This window comes from Triticum urartu, chromosome 3A, assembly GCF_056163025.1.
Source record: "Triticum urartu cultivar PI428250 chromosome 3A, HENAU_Tu73, whole genome shotgun sequence".
NCBI classification, from domain to species: Eukaryota; Viridiplantae; Streptophyta; class Magnoliopsida; order Poales; family Poaceae; genus Triticum; species Triticum urartu.
Window position 1 is genome coordinate 25,534,666 of NC_141875.1, and position 19,674 is coordinate 25,554,339.

Here is a 19,674-nt window from a genome sequence, read left to right on the forward strand (position 1 = left end):
AAGCTCGAACGTGCAGTGCCTTTGTTTGGATTTCCCTTGTGGAACCAAGCAACCAATCATGTCACTCACTTATTACTCGTAGCTCAACCACGAGTAATTACTGAAACTCATGGTTTGCAATACAAACAATTTATAAAGTTATCATGGGATGCTGAGAGAGAAATACAGAACAGGAACGTACCATGGCAGCGCTCTTTCCTAAATATAAGTCTTTTTAGAGATTTCAAAATTAGTGAATCTGCAATCTAAACTACGTCCATATACATCCCTGTGTAATCCATATTGAAATATCTAAAACTTATATTTAGAATCGGAGGGAGTATTTGTCTTTGCTCACATCGTCCGCACAATTCATCACCAGACACCAGATCTCCTACCGTTCCGATGTGCCCAACCAGCTTGCCGTCGGTGCTGTTCCGAATTTCCTACATCCAAATTCACAAGATTAGACTACACACTGCTAGTTGGAACGAAGTACACCTAATTGACCCAAGACTTGCAATGTTCCACTTGCTTCAAAAAATGGATGGGACTCTACCGACAGTGAGAACGCACCATGCTTCCAGTCAATGTGCCCAGATCGGCATCTTCTACGGCAATAGCTCCTTAATCTAAACATAAAAATAGATTAACCTCAAAACACGTTCGCGATCAAGCAGTGCACCTACTAAATACTATGGATCAAGACATTTGGATCTTGGCTCTTCTCTAGCTAGTGGGAATAGAAAAGTAAATGTGCCCACAGAACCAGTCAAAGTCGTTGGCGAATCTCCTCAAAAGAAGTCGTTGGCTAACACCATTCATATTATCTTCTCCGTTATGTTTGTCCTTCAATCTCTTGAGCTAGAGCCATCCTTCCCCATTACCAAAGTCAGTCTCCTCAATCAAACTGCTGGCATGTATCCAACCTCACTGCTCTTCATCTTGATGTCACTGTTCCTCTTCCATCAACGGGCACATGCCGAGTGTGAGCCGGTGGCGTGTGGCAACTTCACCATCAAGTACCCTTTCTGGCTTGGCGCGCCGAGCCGCTCTCCATTGGAGCCCTCCTGCGGCCACCCGGCCTTCGAGCTCTGGTGCAGCGGCAGCAACACCTCCGCTTCCATGCGTGGCTCCGCCATCCAGGTCCTCAGCATCGACTATGTCGCCAGCTCCTACGTCGCCTCCCACAGCAGATTCGCCGGGCGCGAGGACAGTGTGTGCCGCGCCGACTTCAACATGTCGTCCAGCCTAGCCCTCAGCCCGTTCAACATCAGCCCAAGCAACATGGCCCTGTGCCTTCTCTTCGACTGCAACGGGACGGAGCCGGGCAGGCGAGAGTACGCGAACGCCACCGCTAACTGCGGTGAAACCATCTTCGCCTACCTTGGCGGGAGGTACGACCGGGACAAGCCGCCGTCGATCCCCACTGGCAACTGCACGTACACGTACCTCCCGGTGCTTGGGACAGAGGCGGCGGTGTTGACGGCGGCCAACTACAGCAATCTCCTCAAGGCCGGGTTCCTGCTGGACTGGGCGGGCACCGGCGGCATCGGTGACTGCCCCGCCTGCGTCGCGAGCGGGGGCCAGTGCCGGTACAGGAACACGATCGGGGCGTTCGTCTGCCTCTGCCCTGACGGGAAGCTGCATGGCCCGACATGCGCCGGTAAGCCTCCAAATTAATTTGCACCATCATTCTACAATCTAAATTCCAGAACATGGAAATAAACTTGCGAAAATGCCATAGTGGTCTTCAATTATCAGTCGTACTGGTTCTGTGGAGCGTGGAGTGGGGTAGCACAGTTGGTCAAGCTTTAGTCCACGGGCAGCAGTCACATCGTGTCCTTCCTCATTTTCGTTCCGCTGGACGATTTGCTCTTTTGAAAACACTATCTGCTGCTGAATAATCAGTTAATCACCCAATGATTTACACAAGAATTTTGCTAACTTAAAATGATTGAAATCGCCTGACGCTGCCCTCGCGTCCCTAGTTTCAGACAAGCTGGAGCGTACTTCAAATCTTTATTTGAAATGAAAAACATTTAAATGATTAGTGAGATACTGATTCCCGAAAAGAAGGGAACTGACAGATGACATAGCTGTCACCGTCTTCATTGCTAGTGGCAAAATGGCACGATCCTTCTGATCTGTGCACTCCACACAAAATATTTGACTAATCAAGATTTTAAAGTCATTAGAAAGTAAAAGACAATGATACTTTGACCGTGGACTGGCGCAGCAACTGTTAGGCCTCGTGAGACGACTAATAATAACATAGGTTATGACTAGTGTTTTAAATAGCAGGGCCTTCAAATGAGCTATGGCGAGGCTATAGCCTGCTATAGCCGGCTATTTCGTAACTTTAGTGGGCTATGCCACATAGCGGCACCTGCTCAAACTTATAACCCCGCTATAGCTGGGCTATAGCTGGCTATTTAAAACTCTGGTTATGAGTGAAACAAGGCTTCCAATATCTGACCCATCTACGAGCAGTTTGCACAAGCAAGCAGATGGACCCGTTTCACGTCTCTGTAGCTGCCATGTTCTGCTCAGCCACGGTTCTGCTCACCATCCTCTCAGGCATCACCCTCGTTGTTCTCAACGTCCTGCAAGCCGGTGGCCTGCGGTGGCCTTTGCATTGAGTATCCCTTCTGGCTCAGTGGCACGCAACTGCCTGAGTGCGGCTGCCGGGCCTTCCAAGTCACCTGCGACGGCACCGGCAAGACCTCCTTCAAGAACTCTGGACGTACCAGATTCTGGAGATCTCCTACCCAGACAGCACCTTCCAGGTCACCAACCTCGATCTCGTCAACCGCACCTGTGATATTGAGCTCATAGTAAACGCCTCGTCCGACCTCGGCCTCGTCCCCTTCAGCGTCAACGCCGCCAACCAGCAGCTCTTCTTCCTCTCCAACTGCACCACCTTGCACATACAGCCGCCTCCGCCTACATGGGCGCCTTTGAACTGCACCGATAGGTCGCGAAACAACTGTTTCACATTGCTCGCCGACGGGTACAAGCCCGACGACAAATGGGCACCGGTGCTGGGAAACTGCACGGTGTCCATTATGCTGGTGGTGGGGTACCCAGGCGGCCGGGGCGGACTATCGGCGGCTGATCAAGGGCACATTTCTTCTTAATTACATGGCCGGCGACTGGATGGCTTGTGTGGACAGCAGTGGACTTTGCCTGATCAACACCACCTACGATATCTTCGAGTGCCACTGCTCCGAGGGCGTGTCCAACCTCATCATCTGCGATAATCAATTTATTACCCCCCAGTACTATCTCAAACGAGTTTTGACTCATTTACAACAGCCATGTCAGGTAGTTCAAACCCACTATTAAAAAATACAATCTAATTTAGTACTGCTACATAGACTTACCAATCGTCCGTAACTGTAGCAAAGCTGTAGACTTACTAGTGAGTTTCGTGTGACCCGGTCACTTAACCACTTTAGTCCATGAGGCATGGATATTAATGAGCAGGGTTTTATATTTCAGCCAAAATATTTGTGTTTAGAACTTAAGACTATTGTAAAATTCAATCCGAGGACAGTTCAATCCCAGGTTTAAAGGATGTTGAATTTTTTTACGTCTAAAGACTTCCAAAATTTGGTATTACATGTGTATTGTTCATAAGTTTTATATGATTCAGTCACTTAACCAGTTTAGTCAGCAAGGTTTCGTTGGATAATTACTAGTCCTCAAGAACAAAGACTAGAATAATGATTATTTGTCTGCAATTTAATATAATATTCTATCCAATTTTGACATGGTCTGACAAAAAATTCCGTAAGTAATCACAGAATTTACGAAATTTCAGTCATTTCAGCAAGGAGCAAAATGTTTCTATATTTAGAATTTTAAATCCAATCAATTAACACACACTTTTGTCTTTGTCAAAATATTGGTAAGATTGACAAAATATCATTCTTCCGCACATTTGCGTTTTTCTTCTCCTTTCGCAAGTGATTATCTTTTTTCTGAACCGGGCTAATCCCCTTCCATTATAGAAATAACGGAAATACAGCTACGTCCAAGAGTACACAAACAGGGAATCAAAATATTGGCAGTTTACATTTCTAACCAAAATCTCTCTTGTTCCTCCTTCCTGTCCACGAATTGTCTGGTTTTAGTCGTACCGAGCTCACCACGATTAGATGTGGAGCCATCTTCCACGCATGTTACCTGTCCACTAGGGAAGTTAGTCTAGTTCATTGTTCAATATGCTTACAATTTCCCTCCCCTCCAAAATCCTCTGAATCAGGCAACAACATGCGCGCGGGGACATCCATATCATTTATTCTTTCTGGCTCTGTAGCACGTGCCTTCCCGAGTGTGGCTACCGTAGCTTCCAGTTCATGCACGACAGCACCGACAAGGCCTCCCTCTGGACGAGATCCTCATCATCTCCTACCCAGAAAACTCCATCCGTGTCACTAACCTCTAGCTCCAACAGAGTGTGTGACATCGAGCCCCACGTGGACACCTCCCCTAATCTTGGCCTCCGCATTAGGGCAATCAACCAGGAGCTCTTCTTCCTCTACAGCTGCGCCCTGCATGTGAGGCCGCCTCCGCTTACATGGGCACCCATGAACCACGCTATTGGATCCAACACCTGTTACTCAATAGGTAATTTGCATGGCTTGCTGGGGCATACAAAGCCTGATGACATTTGAAGGCCGGTGCAGGGAACTGTACATCATTGATGATGCCAGTGTTGGGGTACGAGGGGGCGGCTGATGAAGTTAGGTTTCTTCTTGAGTGCATGCCCCAGAGGCTGCAAGGTGGGCATAGAGAATTTTGCCAGATCAAAATCGCCTACGATATCTTCAGGTGCCACTGCTCCGGAGCGTGCCTTTGTCCATCATCTGCGGACGCGGTTCACATATATAATAGTGAGGGTGAGTTTTATCTAGAAAAGGATACACCGCTTTTGTTCTGTAGATTAAATAGTCTTCGATTTTGGCGCACTAAGTTGAGGGGGTTTACGAGAAAAATGAACACAACATGTGTGTATACCTTCTAGCTGGAAATGGTTTCCTTGTATCTCCTACTAGTATGGCTGGTGTTCTGTCCAGTTTACTCTGTTTTATAGTTAGGGGGGTATGATCGTTGTTTTGCGGTGTTTTGTAGCAGCATTTTAAGATCATATGTGTAAGTTGCAGTGTTGCTTGGAATCTGCAAAAGGTTTGGGTTGAGGTTGTAATACCTGATTGAACCTTTTGGGTCGATCACAAAACTATGTCTTATCAGTTTCATTGAGCAGATGAAATTGGGGGTAGAAGCTCCTTAATTATAAGAAAAAGCTTGCGTGTACCTGCTAATTACTACACTATGGATACTAAAATGCCTGACTAGTATAAACCGAACACTCTTCAGTCTTGCCAAACGGTGGTTCATGCTGCTGGTAAATAGGATATTTGCAGGAAAAAATGACAGAGCACGCATGTTGCTGCTAATTTCCATGTAGATTGAAATGTACCATCCAATGCAATGGCATTTAAATACGTACTTATGAATCAAAGTTTATTTGATTGCTCATATTGGCTACTAAACTACACAGGCCTAAAACTTTTTATTTCTCGAACCAGTATTTGATCGACATAGCTGCTCTATAAGGAAGTCAGATATATAGCACATGTTCTATTGTTCTTAATGATCAAAATACTGAAGATCCATATACATTCTTACTTTTGAAAAAAACAACCAATGTAGTAATGTTGGACAACATTGCTTTTACTCATAAATGTTATATATGTTATATTCCAGGTACCAAGGGGCCTAGCAAGACGATTATAATAATAGGTATGCTTAAACTTTCGCCATTTTCTCATATGCAATGATTTAAATATTAGTAGTTTGCTACAGTGATTTCTATGTTGAAATAGTACCTTAAAACAATAGTCATCTCTGTAACCATTGAGAACTGATTCTAGAACTAAAAATTGAAACAAGCAACTCTCACTTGATAAATTTAAACCATTGATGTGCTTGGAAATCAAATGACTGTATTGTAAGTCCTGGTTCACAAAAGGAAGTGACATTGATCAGCTTCCATCTCAGGTATGACATCAGTAGCTGCAACCTTGCTCCTTGCATGTCTTTATGTACTCATATGGCGTAGAAAGCGGAAAAGACTATGGTTTCTCCTTTGCAAGAAGACTAGCAGCAACACTGAAAAGAATTACGAGGCCATGATAGTATCGTATGGATCCCTAGCTCCAAAAAGATACATGTATTCAGAGGTAATGAAGATAACTTCTTCTCGCAACAATCAGCTTGGAAAAGGTGGTTATGGTGTCGTTTTCAAAGGAAGACTACACGATGATCGTCTGGTTGCTGTGAAATTCTTGCATGACTGCAAAGGAAATGGGGATGAGTTTGTGAATGAGGTTATGAGCATTGGCAGGACCTCTCATGTTAATATTGTTAGCTTATTTGGATTTTGTTTGGAGGGATCAAAACGAGCTCTTATATATGAGTACATGCCCAATGGTTCCTTGGATAAGTACATTTACTCAGAGAACCCCAAAGAAATTTTAGGATGGGAGAGGCTCTATGCGATAGCAGTGGGGATTGCTCGTGGCCTTGAATACTTGCACCATAGTTGTAATACACGTATTGTCCATTTCGATATCAAGCCCCAAAATATCCTTCTAGACAAAGATTTTAACCCAAAGATTGCTGATTTTGGTCTAGCTAAATTGTGTCATACAAAGGAGAGCAATCTTTCAATGACTGGAGCTAGAGGAACAATTGGGTTCATCGCTCCAGAAGTTCACTCTCGAACCTTCGGGGTGGTTTCAACAAGGTCAGATGTTTATAGTTATGGAATGATGCTTTTGGAAATGGTTGGAGGCAGGAGAAATGTAAAATCAACTGTTCCAAAATCCAGCGAAAAGTATTTTCCAGACTGGATTTATGACCACTTTGCGCAAGACGATGGATTACAAGCATGTGAAGTCACATCAGAAATGGAGGAAATCGCAAGAAAGATGACATTAATTGGATTGTGGTGCGTACAGATATTGCCTGCATATCGCCCTACCATTACCAAAGTTCTTGAAATGTTCGAGAGAAGCTCAGATGACATGGACATGCCACCGAAGCAAAACTTCTCTGGATTGCTGTAAGATATTTCTCCCATATATTTGTCCCTTTGTTTATCTGTGCAATTATGACTATGCAATAACTTGACCTACATGCGTATCTCTCATTGCAGTGAAAGTTCAGCTCACAATATGGATGTACAGAGTTCAAGTTCTACCAGATCTGACTATCTGAGGAGATCAGCCTTGTGAATTCAAAAATCCTACAACAATCGCCAACTCTTTGAACAGATAGGCCGTGTGAATCAAAGAACCTACATTCATTTCAACACTGTGAGATGGTGGCCCTGTCGTAGAGTACATTCAGAAATTGAACAAGCACAGCAAAATTTGGCATTGTAGTACAACATATATAGTACATTTATGCATGACAAGAGTCAAGAGCACCCTCATGACAGCGTCCTAAGTTACAGAGAACAGAAGGAATGAAATGTATTCTGACAAGTTTTGTGTTCCAACTGCTAAAAGGCATCGAGGAAGACGGCTACCGAGGACTTCTGAACTGTAAATTTCCCCCAAAAACTGAATACACACGATTAGGCTCTAACTACAGCCCCTAAAATTTCAGAATCCGGATTCATATATCAGTCTAAACATTGTGATGTTATATGCCAATTCGTCGCAAGCAGAATAATCGTGGAAGTGGAAGCGGAAGGCGCATACTTACTTGGTCATCTCCGTAGATTGTATCGACTCAATCAAGCAGCGCCGTGCTATTCCTTGACGCGCGCACAACGCCACAACCTCGCCGGCGACCACAGCCCAATTCCCCGTGCGTATTACTCTCCCTTCGCTGGCGAGCCGAGGGTTTGCGCCGCTTCTCAAACAACATCGCTTCCACGGCCCCTCAGTCGCCGCCATAGCCGCCGCCAACGCCGAGCGGGTCCGTGGGGGTGGACCAGGCCAGCAGTTTGTCGGTGATCCACGTGTCAGAAGACGCCGCGGCAAGCCGCCTTGCTCTTCTCTGCGCGGGACACGACGGCACCACACGCCGCAGATGCGCTGACAAGGGGGTGGCGCGGGGAATAGTGGCGCATACCGGCCGGCCAACGGCGGCGCAACACCGATTGACGTCGGAGATTTTGGGCATAGGGTATAGGTTCCTGCAAGCCCGAACAAACTCATCGAAGGAAACGGGAAGTGATTTCCGATAGCGCGACATGGCGCGTATGGCCCAGGAAGCAACCGCGTGGCCCAGTTTGTTTTGGCAGCCCGATTTTGCCTTTTCCTCTATATGATTTTGAAGATCATTTTCCTCTCCAATTTGATCATTTTTCCTTTCAAAAAGAAAGGTTAAATCTCCAAAACTCTGGTTCGCGGATGCACAAATTCATGCCATTAAAAATGCAAGATAATCAAACAAGTCATGTGAACAACTAGAGTACTTGAGATGGATAACAATGGTAGAATCATGTCAAAAAAATGAAGAGCCTGTTCGGAGTACCTCCGCTCCACGACTCCGCTTCTGGAGCAGGCGGAGCCAACCGAAACACTGCAACTCCTTGGACTCAACAGAGTGGAGCGGAGCGACCTGTAGTTGGAAATCGTAGAGCGAGGAATGAGCTGCTCCGCAGATCCATAAAACAGAGGAGTTCATGAAATTTATGACATACTGCCGACGATAAGTGAAGCATACTGGTTCATTCGTGTCACTTCTCTCGTGCATGTCACCTTTTCAATCCTACCACCTCCCCTCATTATGGGCCACATGCCAAATTATTGGGCTTTCGGCCCATCTCATGAACCGGAGCGGAGCGAGCAAGCCAAACAGTTTCCTGGATCTCACCATTGATGGAAGAGTGGGAACTCGCTTGGAGTAGCCGGAGTGCAGGATTTCATGGAGCTGCTGGATAACCGAACATGCTCGAAATAAACACCTACGACCAGGTTACCCTTTGTAGCCCTCCTTTGAAAGAGATAACACACTTGTGGTTTTAATTTTATTTGTAGCCTGAGAAGAGACGGGACACCAATTTTCATCCTTGACAACGAGGTTCAACGAGTGAAAGTCAGGACAACGGCACAAAGACAACTCGTTCGACAAGGTAACAATGCGCAGGAACTGCTTCTGATAGAATGCGTCTTGTTTATCTCAAAAAACTGGGGGAAATATCTATCCCAATGCCTAAAAGTTTTACCATGTTTAGTAGCTTTTCAATGGCTTCTCTTGCCTTACCAGGAATGAAGCGAATGCCTCTCGTAATTGATTGAAAAGTGCTCGCCTCTAGTTCCGGCAGATGCCTGCCATGTACCATCCGTGCAGGAAATAGTGGGTTATTGGAAGTATAGGATTAAGTTTACTACTACATGTCTGGCTAGAAAAGACAAGATCACAGATTTGACACCCCCACCATGCGGCTATGCGGAAGTAACAACCACCAAATATTGGAAACAAAAGTAGTAGTCAAATCAACCATAGAAGCTGAAGGGAGCACGCTTAATTCTTACCTTGCTGCTCTTGGCAACCACTCAGTCGAATACGAAAAGGTGCCATAGCATGTAGCCAGTAGCATGTCAAGATTCGTGTTGTTGAATAGCCAGTAGCATGTCAATTACGGTGTCAGGTTAATTTAGCAGGCATTTTGCACAGACAGGCAAGACTGGTACTAGGATGTAGCTTGTAGTGTAGGCCTAGAACTAGGGTCAGTGTGGATGGGACAAATCATAAGCGGTGCATGCATGCATGCGTATTGAGTAGGTTGCATCCACATGGCCCGGCCTTCCTTTGACCATTGGTGCTGCATGTGCTATCTCAACAAGCCACCATGCAGAATATTTCTGAAGGACTCAGATTGTTTATATAAAGAGCTATGTGGTCTCTCAAATATATCAATGTGGAACAGCATTTTTGTGAAGAGGTAATATCACCAGAAGTCATAGAACTTGCATTCGATGTTCAGTTTGGTGCTAAAACTTTAAAAATACGGATTTATGGTCACATAACTTGACATGACGTGCAAATACAATGCTTTCTCTCGTATCTGGCCATATGACCTGCCCATGTGGCGTGCCAGCGCAGCATAGGCCCTGTAAGTGGCTGAAGCATTCTTTTTAGATAAATCCCATGAATTTTATCTATTCACGTACAAAATCCCTCAAATAATGGAAAAAGCTGGGCGGCGTCGTTCGAAGTCTAACATCTAGTGCAAACTGGCTAGCATGGATAGCCACCAGACCACTGATTTTCACGTCTAACATGCACAACTAAAAATTATATATCCTTTGAAGACCGTACTTATTAAAGTTCAAATCTCTAAAACGAAAAAAATGGGACCCATGCGGTTTGAACCTTTTTCCTACTGGTCGCTCGCCGCATGTGTACTAGTAAACAATTTTGGCGAAAAAAAAACATATCCACAAATATCCAGGTGTCTGTGTACTTGTATATTTTCATAGAAAAAGGTCAATTTTGCTACCCCTGTGATTTTTTTCCAGAAATGTAACACTGAAATGTATTTCTTTGTTTGAACAGTAATTTTTTTTGTTTGAACAGTATTTGACCCTCCATATGCTTGCGCAATTTCATGACAAAGATGGCTTGTTGAAAAATGTTTTTTAAGAAAATGGGTGCTTGAATAATGAAGCATTTGTTTTTTACTTTCTAGGAATGTTTACAAGTATATAGTACACTCTTATTGCTCGATCAGTTTTTGCCCATTTTCTTTGGCTAACTAATTTTTTTGACTTTTGTACTATATTTTTTTCAGTAACAAATTTAGAAAGAAGCTGAGTACAGCAGAAGTTCATTAAGCGCACCTGATCCTCAATTGTAGATTGTCAGCTTTTTTAGCTTCTTGGCTCACCTAAGTCACGTTGGCATAGAGTTTTTTTTGCAGGATACATTGGCATAGAGTTAACCACCGCAAAAGTTACAGGCTGTTAAACTGGAGCCACACAAGCCTCTTTCAGATAGTGCCTTTAAACTTACTATACCTAGGAGTATTATCTTTCCATAAGTGTAGTTTTCGATAGGCATTACATAAGAACTGACAACATAAATATATATCCCTTTAAAACATAAGGTGTAGTCCTGGTCTGGTGGTTAGCCAACATACACGCGAGTTTTGATCAGGAGCTCACTGGTACGACCCAAACTTCCCTATTTCTTATAGCTTTCAAAAATTTAATTTGTACGGTCCGTCTTGATCGTAAATAAATAAAGTATAAGTGGTGCTAATTAGACGTCCAGCGTGATTGTGCTGGTGGCTGTCTATCCGAGTCACTAAGAAGTAGATCCTCGGTTCGACTCTTCAGATTTTTTAATTTTATTTAAGTGACTTTATACGTAAATAAATAAAATGCGATGGAGTAATCAGCAAAAAATCCTCTTCAAGACACTGACAAATGGGCCTATGTCGTGCTGGCGTGCCACATATGCATGCTATGCAACCGGATACGAGAGAAAGCACCGTATTTGCACAGCTTGTCAAGTTATGTGACCACAAATTCGTATTTTCAAAGTTTTAGCATCAAACTGAATATCAAACGCAAGTTTCTATGACTCCCAATGATATTACCTCTTTTGTGAAATACTAGAGTAGACGCATTGCTTAAAGAAGATCCTAGTGAATAGTAAAAAGTAAATAACTTTTTTTACATTGCTCCTGTTGCTCGAGACAGACACACACGCTAGCAGTCTAGCCATTCCTTGTTTTTTTATGACACTTCTCCATGAGGATCAAGTTTGAAGTACCTTCTCCATGAACCTAACCTATCAAATCAGCATGTCCACAACAACTAGAAGAAATCCTAGTGATAATGGACAAATTAATCGCGCAAGTTGAAGTGGCGTGCTTATTTAGTTTCTTGTGCCTTCAGGTGCGCAAACTCATCGGCGACCAGCCGACCACAGCCCTACTCCCCCACCCTGGCACACAGAGCACCGATCTGCCAGATCGTATTACTCTCCCTACTTCGCTGCCGAGCTGAGCATTACTTCGGGGTCCCCGGTCCTGCATTCGCCGCCCTAAGGCTACTCATAGTGGAGAGTATCATATACTATTATCATGCACATGATACTAGTGTATAATACTACCTTCATAGTGTATAGTAACATAGAGTACTATTATATTTATTACAATGCATGACACAAAGTACCATAGCATTTAACATGATACGGTATCTATTTATGTAATTTTAATCCCTCTTTTTTTAAATTCTTTGCCACATCAATATGGACGAAACGCACCCAACTTTTGCATGCGCGTGTGAGTGACCCCCACGATCTCGCATGTTAGATTACGACGGAATCAGAGTAAGAACAGAAGTCGCGTCACGTGGGGAGACGTTTTCTGGGTATTTTCACGGAGAAAATCGTAGTAAATGCATCGAGTGTCGAAACACACCCAAATTTTGCAGGCGTGCTTGTGTGCCACACTGTAGCGTGTGAAAAAAAATTCCGACGTTTCATGGCTTTGCGAAAGGGAACACATACTGAATGCATGTCACACCCCAGACCGACACCTCAGGATTGTACTGTGAGTACATGTCAACATGGACGAAACGCAGCCAACTTTTGCTTGCGCGTGTGAGTGACCCCCACGGTCTCGCATGTCAGATTATGACGGAATCGGAGTACGAACAGAAGTCGCGTCATGTCGGGAGACGTTTTCTGGGTATTTTCACGGAGAAAATCATAGTAAATGCATCGAGTGTCGAAACACACCCAAATTTTGCAGGCGTGCTTGTGTGCCACACTGTAGCGTGTGAAAAAAATGCCGACGTTTCATGGCTTTGCGAAAGGGAACACATATTGAATGCATGTCACACCCCAGACCGACACCTCAGGTTTGTACTGTGAGTACATGCCAACATGGACGAAACACACCCAACTTTTGCATGCGCGTGTGAGTGACCCCCACGGTCTCGCACGTCAGATTACGACGGAACCGGAGTACGAACGGAGGTTGCGTGACGTCGGGAGACGTTTTTTGGGTATTTTCACAGAGAAAATCGTAGTAAATGCATCGAGTATCGAAACACACCCAAATTTTGCAGGTGTGCTTGTGTGCCACACTGTAGCGTGTGAAAAAAAAATCCCGACATTTCATGGCTTTGCGAAAGGGAACACATACTGAATGCATGTCACACCCCAGACCGACACCTCGGTTTGTACTCTGAGTCCATGTCAACATGGACGAAACGCACCCAACTTTTGCATGCGCGTGTGAGTGACCCCCACAATCTCGCACGTCAGATTACGACGGAATCGGAGTACGAATGGAAGTTGCGTCACGTCGGGAGACGTTTTCTGGATATTTTCACGGAGGAAATCGTAGTAAATGCATCGAATGTCGAAACACACCCAAATTTTGCAGGCGTGTCAAAAAAAAACATGGCGGCGTTTCATGGAAAAATAATACAAAAAACAAAAATATAAAAAGTTCCATATTGCGGACGGACTCACTTAAGAAGATTAAAGTGAATTATTGCTGTGACACTACATGATTATGGAGTGCCAGAGCATAATTTACGTTAACTTCCTTAAGTGATACCGCCACACTAGAGAACTTGACATTGCAAGCAGACTACGGTATTTAAACAGGTGAATTAGCACGACGAGAAGCAATGTGGGACTAAACATTAGCATGTTCGGCGGTGACCGCCGTCGCTATAGGTTCGGCGCTATAGGTTCGGCGGTATCGGGCCTGGGCCCAGACGGCGAATGAATATTTTTTTTCCTTTTCCATCGCCGTATATCGCCACGCATGGCGGAACCCTATCCACACCATTCGCCCCTCGTACGCCGCCCCGTGCCCCCAGTCGCCCTACCGCGATCGCCCTATCACGATCGCCCTCAGGCGCGCAACGATCTCGCCGCACGTGCAGCACCGTCCATCGCCGTCCACAGTCAACGGCGCTCGTTGGCACAGACTGCCCCACGCCCGCAGGCGCAGATCGCCGACGCTGTTCGGCGGCTGTCGCCCGGATTAAGGTCACGTTTCCCACCTCAAACAATTTCTGTCGATGCTATTGCGTAATCATATGTATTAATAGGAAAAAATTAACATGCAGTATGGACATCGATGGTGTGATTCCATATTTCATAGAGAAGTGGATAAGTCTTGTTGAAAAATTTAGAGTCAATTACATTGTTGGTGTCACAACTTGTCCTGAATGTTCACTTTGGTGCTAGAAGTTGTGAGATACGTCAAAATGGTGAAAAAACTTGGCTCAATCGTTCGCATACGGTGCTTTTCTCAATTTCATACGAATCAAGCGCTGACTAAGCAAGACAGCGTGGCGCGGGTCCCATTGGCAGTGACCAGAGGCCGTGGGCTGGTGCGTTTGGCATGAGTTATCTCAGAAACCCCCTCAGAGTTCACGTTTTTGACAAATAAGCCCCCGAGTTGGCTGTACACAGGTGGCCTTTCCTGTCTGCATTATTGACTTGCCTGTTCGACTCCCTCGCCTCGAGCTTTCCTCCTGTCGATCGTTTGAAGGCGACGATGGTGGTGATCTGTAGGACGCGTTGATCGGCGGCGTCGACGACGATGGAACCCCGCCGGCGAGCTCCCGGCGAGGCAGCCCCTGTATACAGTGAGCACAGCCCCAACTTTCCCCCTCTATAGCCCCTGGTTTTTTAGGGTTTCAATGGGTTGGTTCGCCGGCGAGGAATGTTGAGTTTTGTGTTGATTTCGTCCGCGGATGCTTTTTAGATGGCGTGACGTTAAAATCCCCCCTCGCATTCATCCGTACTGTCGTTTGTCTCTATGGTTTAGCACGGGTTTAGAGGCCCCTTCTTTTTTGCATGAACAAATCAGATATCAGTTAAAATCTGAGTGCTTTAGTCAAGTCAGTGTATGTGCGCACAACCCTACATTGTATTTGTCAATCTGTACTTAACTGAATTTGTCAACACTTGTTAACTGAATCTGTCGACACATGTTAACTGAATTTTTCGACACTGCTATAACTGAATTTTCCGACACATTGTATTTGCCAATCTGTACTTAACTGAATTTGTCGACACATGGAGGTGCTTAGGCAGGTGCCTCAATAAAAAAACCCGGTTTTTTGGATGAGATCGCTTAGCACCGGTGCTTGCAAACAGGGACGGAAGCAAACTCTGGCACCCGGTGCTAGCCGGTGCTTGATCTTCCGTGAGCTGCAGCTAGCTTTGTTCTATACTAATTTAAGCACCCGTATGAAGCACCCAGCATTGCAAGGCAAAATAAATTCTGTGCCGCAACATGAGTCTCTCTCTTTAAGCACCGGCCATAAGCATCCTACATTGTATATGGCCTAACTGAATTTTTCGACACTACTATAACTGAATTTTTCGACACTATTTTAACTGAATATTTGAGCAGGTTAACTGTGAATAACATGTGCATCTTTAATTGAATACTACATGGCTTGTTGTCTGCTCTGTTAATTGAAAACTAGATATTTGCATTGCCTTGTTGAACAGAATTATAATTGCAATGGACTGTTCTTTGTCATCTGAATATGTTTATGCATTGTAAGTGATTTTGATGGATTGTTCACTGTTGAGATTCATCACAAGGGATTTTTTGTGGAGCTGGCAGCAAGAGGACATACATGGACTATCAAGTTGATTGGTTTGATAGCTGTGATAGTGACACATGGTCTATATTGTGGATTGAAGATAGCGGCTGGGGTATGACAGAGATAGTGGACAACATGAAGTGTTTTGGTGTCAGCCTGGAAGGACACTTAGTGAAGGAATGAAAGAAATGAAATGTGATGCTGACAGCCTTGCAATGATAGCAGCTAGTACACAACACAAGAACTTATTGCTGATCATGGACCATGCAGATACACTGAACAATTTGGTACGAGATGATGTTGTAGTTCAAGGGGTTCCTGAATTTCCAAAGGTCATAACTCCAAGGAAAGACAAGGGAAAAGAACAAGCCACCTCACCTAAAGTTGCAACTGTGAGAAGTAAGAGGAGTAAGAGGAGGGCAAGGGGATTGTTTTCTGAAGGATCATCTTCAGGATGTGCTGATGATGATGTTGACGAAGAAGACGTAGAACCTGCAGTAGATTCTGAGACCGATGAGGAATTTTTTGACAGTGACTATGATGTAGAGGATGGGGATGATGATTTATTTGAAGATCATGTAGACAAAGAAGTGGATGATCACAGAGAAAGAGTTACAACATGTGACTATGAAACAGAGCTAGCAGAGGATGCTCTAGATGACCCTCACATCTTGTTATCCAAAGAAGAGAGGGACAAGTTGAAGTACCATTTCAAAGGTTTCAATCCAGAGACAGATCTGAATGCTCCTGTATTTAAGTTAGGAATGGTGTTTGGTAGTGTGCAGGAGCTCAGACATGCTATAACTTCTTATAGCATAAGAAACAGAGTTGCTATAAAAAAGACAAGAAACACAAGCACTACAGTTGAAGCAATATGCAGTAATGCTTGCCCATGGTACATGAGAGCAGTGAAGGACAGCAGGAAAAACAACTTCATTATAAAGAAGTATTGTGATGAGCACACTTGCCCTAAGTCATGGAACCTTAAAGGTCTAACTGCCCCATTTTTAACCAAAAAATTCATAGATGAGTTCAGGGACAATGAGAAGATGCCTTTGAAGAAATTTGAGGAGAAGGTTCAGCAAGAGTACAATCTCATACCAACTAGGACCAAATTAGGAAGAGCTAGAAGAGATTCAATGAAGCGGATTAGAGGTGAAGATGATGACTAGTTCAAGCACTTGTGGGATTATGGATAGGAGTTGAGGACCACAAACCCTGGCAGCAAGTTTTACCTATGCACAAAGGAAATTTTTGATGACAAGACTAAGCAGACAAGAGAACACTTTTCAACTCTATACTGGTCATTGGATGCTTGCAAGAGAGGATGGCTATTGGGAGGCAGACCCATCATATTTGTAGATGGATGTCACATTAAGACCAGGTACAAAGGAAATGTGCTAACAGCTGTGGGTATTGACCCTAATGATTCACTACAAGAAATATGCTCAATTGTGACCTTCTGGCAGTGATCGTGGAAGAAATCGTCATAACTCTATGACCATTTCGATCCAATTGGTCGTGGCCTGTTTAGGAGAGTCGAAACCATAAACCATAGTGACTATTTTGGTCAAAAAGGTCATAATTGCCTTACACAAAATGGTCATAAGCAGACAACAGTGGTCGACAGCCTTATTTCTAGTTGATTACGACCAATCCAGATGGTCATGGTGTTGTAACATGGATGACTGGACATCCACATCATCAATTTTACCTATGTGTCGTGTCATTTTGGCTTATGTGTTGGTTGTAGCGTCAGTCCGTCCATAGATTGACTTGTTGACTAATCTGGGTCTACATTTACAGATGCGGCCAACTAACACAGTACAAATGACATGTGGGACCCATCCCACAAAGGTGAATAAACCAGAAAAAGGCGAAAAATCACTTTGGCTCATAGGTGTATATGCACCCATTGTCTAAATATATATTTTAAGAAGTTAAAAACTCGAGAAAAAAATTCCGCGTGTAAATCCGGAAACTATACGTGTGTGCACCAAGTTTCGATGAAAAATGACATTTTTTGTGGCTTGTGTAAAAAAGACAATTTTCGATGCTTGATTACAGCTATTCACAAGCCATTTTTAATGTTTTTTACACATGCAACAAAAATGCCCTTGTTCACCGAAATTTTATGTGCGAACATAGGATGTCCAGATGTACACACACGGGATTTTCTATACATATTTCATAATAGATGTATCTACATCTAAGATCCAAAACGTCACTCTCTAAGAAAAAAAGACCCCACCCACAAAGGTGAATAAAGCAAAAAAGAAAGGCCACCGCGCCAAAACGTCACTCTCAAAGAAAAGAAAAAGGACCTGTCCCACAAAGGTGAATAAAGCAAAAAAGAAACCACACCACGTGATTCAAACTAGCTACCAGTCGAGTTCCCCTAAGGAGACAAACCACCACACCGTAACAAAGACACTGGTACATCCTCGCTCGTAACGTATTTAATGGGTAGTGTTGAGTGGGCTTGGGCCTTGGTGGGACAAGTGCACCTTTTTTTTCTTTTATATTTTTTGTCCGCCGAGTGGGCCAACTACTGGACCGCGGCTTGTTTTTTGGTCTGTTTTTTGTTCGTTCATTCTTTTTTTACTTTTTTTAAATACTTATACTTCCAATTATTCTATATATATATATATTGAAAAACAAACTTCACATAAAACGTTTGAAAAAATGTTAACCAAGCATTTGAAAATCTTACATGTGTATAAAGAAAATGATTACCATATGTACAAAAAATATACAATGTGTGTGGAAAAAGTTGATCATGTATTTAAAAATGTTAATTGAGCATTTAAAAATTGTTAAACAATTATATAAAAATGTAAATCAAGCATTTGAAAAAGTTAAAATGTGTAAATAAAAAAACTATTAACCATGTATTAAAAATATTAATCTTGTATTCAAAAAATATTAATCTTGTTAATTGTGTATAAAAAATTTGTGTCTCATGTAGAAGAAAAATGTATACAGAAAATATACAATGTGTATGAACGAAGTCAATCTTGTATTTAGAAAATGTTAAAGCAAGCATTTGAAAAAAATGTTAAACAAGTATTTAAAAGATATTAAACGTGCATTAAAAATGTTCTTGACGTTTATGAAAAATGCAGAATGAAAACCACAGAAAGATAGAAAAATGATCTCGACGTATACGGAAAATATAGGATGAAAACTAGGTCACATATAATGACACAATGCAAAAAATTTACATATTTTTGTTTTTATTTTCCTATGTCACATATAATGACACAATACAAAAGCTTTGGACACCCAATCATTTTGTCAACTGTGTATTAAATATGGCCTAGTATTTTATAAAATTGATTTGGTCCAAATTTTCAACAAATATATGGTAGGTCCTTAAAAAAACTCATTTTGGGCACTCTGAAAATGGAAAATGATTTTTTTGTTCAAAGAAAATGAAAACTTCCTTAGGCAACATTGTTTGTCATTCCAATATGCACCTTTGTGCACGATATGAGATCATTTGAACAAACCATGCCATGAATGTGGCCATAAGATTGATCATTTGGCTTGAAAGTCATTGATCTCCACACATGATAGCTCGTTTCTGAGAACATTTTTTTAAAATAATTATCATATTACAAGTTTATTGTTTTTCCTGGTAACTTAGCCACATATAATGACACAATGCGGAGGTTTTCCTTTTTTGATTTTTTTTGAATTTTTTATGCCCGTTTCAAAATGCGGTTAAAACGGCGGGCTTGACCATTCCTAGCTAGTGGTTGAATCATGGAAAACTTTTGGTGTTTCCTTGATTAAATAGATACTTTTGTACCTAAAAATGATTTTTGGAAAAAATAAAGAGCAAACTATGAGGCAACTGCAGTTCAAATTTGACCCGCTTCCAACTGAATCGGCACAAATTTGTCTTTTTCACGAGAGGTGGATAAAAGCTTTTGACACCCAACCATTTGGTCAATTGTGCAATAAATATGGCCTACTATTTTAGAAAATTGATTTGGTCCAAATTTGCAATAAATATATGGTAGGTCCTTCACAAAAACAACTCATTTTGGGCACTCGGAAAATG

The 19,674-nt window shown here is 43.0% G+C and overlaps 2 protein-coding genes and 1 pseudogene across 4 annotated transcripts; all 3 read left to right on the forward strand.

The window, feature by feature from the left end:
* Window positions 1–806: 806 nt before the first annotated feature.
* On the forward strand, window positions 807–8,281 carry LOC125531185 (LEAF RUST 10 DISEASE-RESISTANCE LOCUS RECEPTOR-LIKE PROTEIN KINASE-like 2.1). 3 transcript variants are annotated; one of them, XM_087546120.1, is made up of 4 exons: window positions 807–1,645; window positions 5,755–5,790; window positions 6,037–7,114; window positions 7,208–8,278. In XM_087546120.1, exons 1-4 carry the CDS (start codon window positions 820–822, stop codon window positions 7,284–7,286), a joined length of 2,019 nt encoding a protein of 672 aa, XP_087402246.1. In that variant the 5' UTR covers window positions 807–819; the 3' UTR covers window positions 7,287–8,278. The 3 variants fall into 3 exon arrangements, with proteins under 3 accessions (XP_087402246.1, XP_087402247.1, XP_087402248.1); XM_087546122.1 differs by having other exon boundaries at window positions 808–1,645; window positions 6,685–7,114; window positions 7,208–8,281; XM_087546121.1 differs by lacking the exon at window positions 7,208–8,278 and having other exon boundaries at window positions 6,037–7,118.
* On the forward strand, window positions 1,663–3,558 carry LOC147978071 (LEAF RUST 10 DISEASE-RESISTANCE LOCUS RECEPTOR-LIKE PROTEIN KINASE-like 1.2; annotated as a pseudogene).
* Window positions 8,282–15,066: 6,785 nt separating the features above from the next.
* On the forward strand, window positions 15,067–16,777 carry LOC147978072 (uncharacterized). Its single transcript, XM_087514635.1, has 2 exons — window positions 15,067–15,084; window positions 15,710–16,777. The coding sequence occupies exons 1-2, from the start codon at window positions 15,067–15,069 to the stop codon at window positions 16,775–16,777; spliced, it is 1,086 nt and encodes a 361-aa protein (XP_087370761.1).
* Window positions 16,778–19,674: the final 2,897 nt, after the last annotated feature.